This window comes from Phyllostomus hastatus, unplaced genomic scaffold, assembly GCF_019186645.2.
Source record: "Phyllostomus hastatus isolate PE091 unplaced genomic scaffold, TTU_PhHast_1.1 phas_contig_86, whole genome shotgun sequence".
Lineage (NCBI taxonomy): Eukaryota > Metazoa > Chordata > Mammalia > Chiroptera > Phyllostomidae > Phyllostomus > Phyllostomus hastatus.
In genome coordinates, this window is record NW_025333977.1 from 21,139,201 (window position 1) to 21,141,778 (window position 2,578).

General features: G+C 47.1%; 1 protein-coding gene across 2 annotated transcripts; it reads right to left on the bottom strand.

The window, feature by feature from the left end:
* Nucleotides 1-510: 510 nt before the first annotated feature.
* Nucleotides 511-2,578, bottom strand: ACTRT3 (actin related protein T3). 2 transcript variants are annotated; one of them, XM_045851609.1, is made up of 2 exons: nt 2,170-2,578; nt 511-1,627 (listed from the first exon to the last, which is right to left on the bottom strand). In XM_045851609.1, exons 1-2 carry the CDS (start codon nt 2,367-2,369, stop codon nt 709-711), a joined length of 1,119 nt encoding a protein of 372 aa, XP_045707565.1. In that variant the 5' UTR covers nt 2,370-2,578; the 3' UTR covers nt 511-708. The 2 variants fall into 2 exon arrangements, with proteins under 2 accessions (XP_045707565.1, XP_045707566.1); XM_045851610.1 differs by having other exon boundaries at nt 2,108-2,201.

Genomic DNA, 2,578 nt, shown 5'->3' on the forward strand with positions numbered 1-2,578 from the left:
TTCCATATGAGCTTTCTTCATTTTAACAAAACTATTCTATTGAACATGCCTTGAATATGATTTGTTCGTTTTCATCTCCAGCCCCTTGCTCATTTCAATTATGCTTTTCTGGATATCTGCCCTCTTCTCCCCTCTCTCTACCCATCCTAATGACACCCCATCCATGATGGCATACCTCTGCTATCAAGTTTTTACTCATAGCACCTTTCCTGAAGTTTCATTGAATTTAAATCTATGTCATTCATTTAGCACATAGCATGTTACATCACAAATTGCTCTTTCTCCAAGGGAAATGGAAGATCTCCAAAGTCAAGAATAATTATTTGCAAGCACTGGCTGGGTAGCTCAGTTGGTTAGAGCATCATCCCAATACAACAAGGTCAAAACCTTGCTGGTGCTGGACACCAGGGGTTTGATCACCCCTGCAGGACACATACAAGACTCAACCAATGAATTCATCGATAAGAGGAACAACAAATCGGTGCCCTCCTCAAATCAATCAATAAAAAATGTTTCCTCCAGCATTTAATTTGGTCCTACCCAATAAACATCTGTTGACTGCTTCACTATTATTTTTCCACATTATAGAAATGCAACAGAAACATGGACATTCTGATAATTGAAATATTTTCTTTTCCCAGAAACATAATATCCAAAGTTTTCTGTCCCACACACTCAAAACATTTTCTTCTAGCCATTTGTCTGTACTTAGAAGCATCTCTGGTGTACTATGTTGGGACCAACTTCTTTAAATTCTGCAGCAGTGATCCACATGTCCTGGAAGGCAGACAGGGATGCCAGAATAGAGCCTCCCATCCATACTGATATTTTCCTTTCTGGGGGAGCTATAACTTGCACAGGGGTATTGGCAGGTGCCACATTTGCTATATCTTTAACTAGCCGCTTGTCTAAACCAGGGAACAAGGTTGATCCCCCAGCAAGGATAATATTGGAGAAAAAGGAATTCCTCAAATCTGAATCGCATTTCATTATGCTGCTGAAGCACATCTTATCAATGCCAGGAGTCTCAAGGTTCATGAGAGATGGAGAGAAGAGGGCCTCTGGACATCGAAAGAGCTGGTCATGGAGCTTGACCATCTTCCCATCAGGCAGTTGGTAAACTTTCTCTATAGCACTAGATTTCTTGGCTATTTCCTCTTCATAGTTCATTGCCACATAACAAGAGGTTTCCTTAATGTCTGCAACAGTCTTTCTGTCTGCAGCACCAAGCAGCATGATGCCATGGTCCTTCAACAGCATTGTGAGGTGGTTGGTGAGGTCAAGGCCAGCCAGATGTAGCTGCTGGACGCCATGAGGAAGACAGTAACCTTCAAAAATGGGGACACACTGGGTAATCCCAGCACCTGAATTCATCACAAAGCCAGTTGTGAAGCCAGCAGCAAAGAGAGCCAGCACCCCCTGGATGGACATATAGAAGGCAGGAACCCCCAGATGCTCAAAAAACACTTCAGTGATCTGTTGTCGGTTGGCCAATGGGTTCAGTGCTGGCTCAGTAATCAAGACTGGGACCTCACAGGGCTTTAGCTTCAGGTTGTGGTCATAGATATGCTTCCATGTGATCTCCATGTCCCCCCAGGAAGTAATGAGACCACGCTCCACTGGGTAGCTGTAGGAAGAAAAATAGCATAATGGCAGTTTCTACCTTTCAAACCTGGGTCAATCCCCACATTTATCACCAATATCCCTATATGGTCAGTGACTGCCAGAGCCTCTCGGAGAAGTTAACTACCAGCATAAGTAGCACTACCTTCCTCTGCTATTTCTGTTGCTTTCCATTCTCCCTACCCACTTTGGAAGACCTTTTGTGACAAAAAAAGTTGGCGGAGGCGGGGTTCATCTTCACATAATATTTCATCGAAGAAAATAACCCAAATGACAAAGGTAGCATGAACTAACATTCTTAAATGAATTAGAATTTTATGATGACTTTATAGGTTTGGGTACATTTGTATAGATACAGAATGCAAGTCATATTCACTCATTAGATGACTGATATTCGGAGATTCGCGGCCTTCACATTTTCAATAACGCAGGCTAGCTGAGACTCTCCTGGCTTCCTTACCTTTTCTCTCACCCTTACACACACCTCATCAGGGCTCTCGCTCTTTCCCCGCCCCACGTGTCCCGCCAGTCAGAAAAAGGCCGTACTTGATGCACAGCGAGCCTCTTCTCTCCTGCGCTTGGTCACCCACCCACAGCTCCTGCGCGCCTTCCGCCGCGCAACTGTGGCCTTTGGCGCGGCCGATAATGTTCGGGTAGATAAACTGGGGCTCCCGGGATCCAGCCAGGCCCGCCTTAACCACTCCCGAGCCGTTGTCGATCACCACCCGTCTCTGGTAGTTGCTCATGCTGCCCACGCCGCCACCACCTCCGCTGGCCGGGTCGCTCCTGCTGCCCCGGCTGCGGGCACAGCCGAGAGGACGGAAAGTGCGGAGAGTAGCCCTTAGGCGGCGCTACAAGGTTCCAGTGATGCGCGGGAGCAGACGGCCTGGAACGCAGCGTCACAAAGGCCCCCGCAAGGGCCCTTGGCGCCCAGGCCTGTAGACTCCGCAGACTC

What these genes read in the sequence shown, in the direction of transcription:
- ACTRT3 (XM_045851609.1), bottom strand. Translation starts at nt 2,369, where the DNA reads ATGAGCAACTACCAGAGACGGGTGGTGATCGACAACGGCTCGGGAGTG. An exon ending in AGAGGCTCGCTGTGCATCAA is followed by an intron (nt 1,628 to 2,169) that starts GTACGGCCTTTT and finishes TTCTTCCTACAG; the next exon opens with CTACCCAGTGGAGCGTGGTC.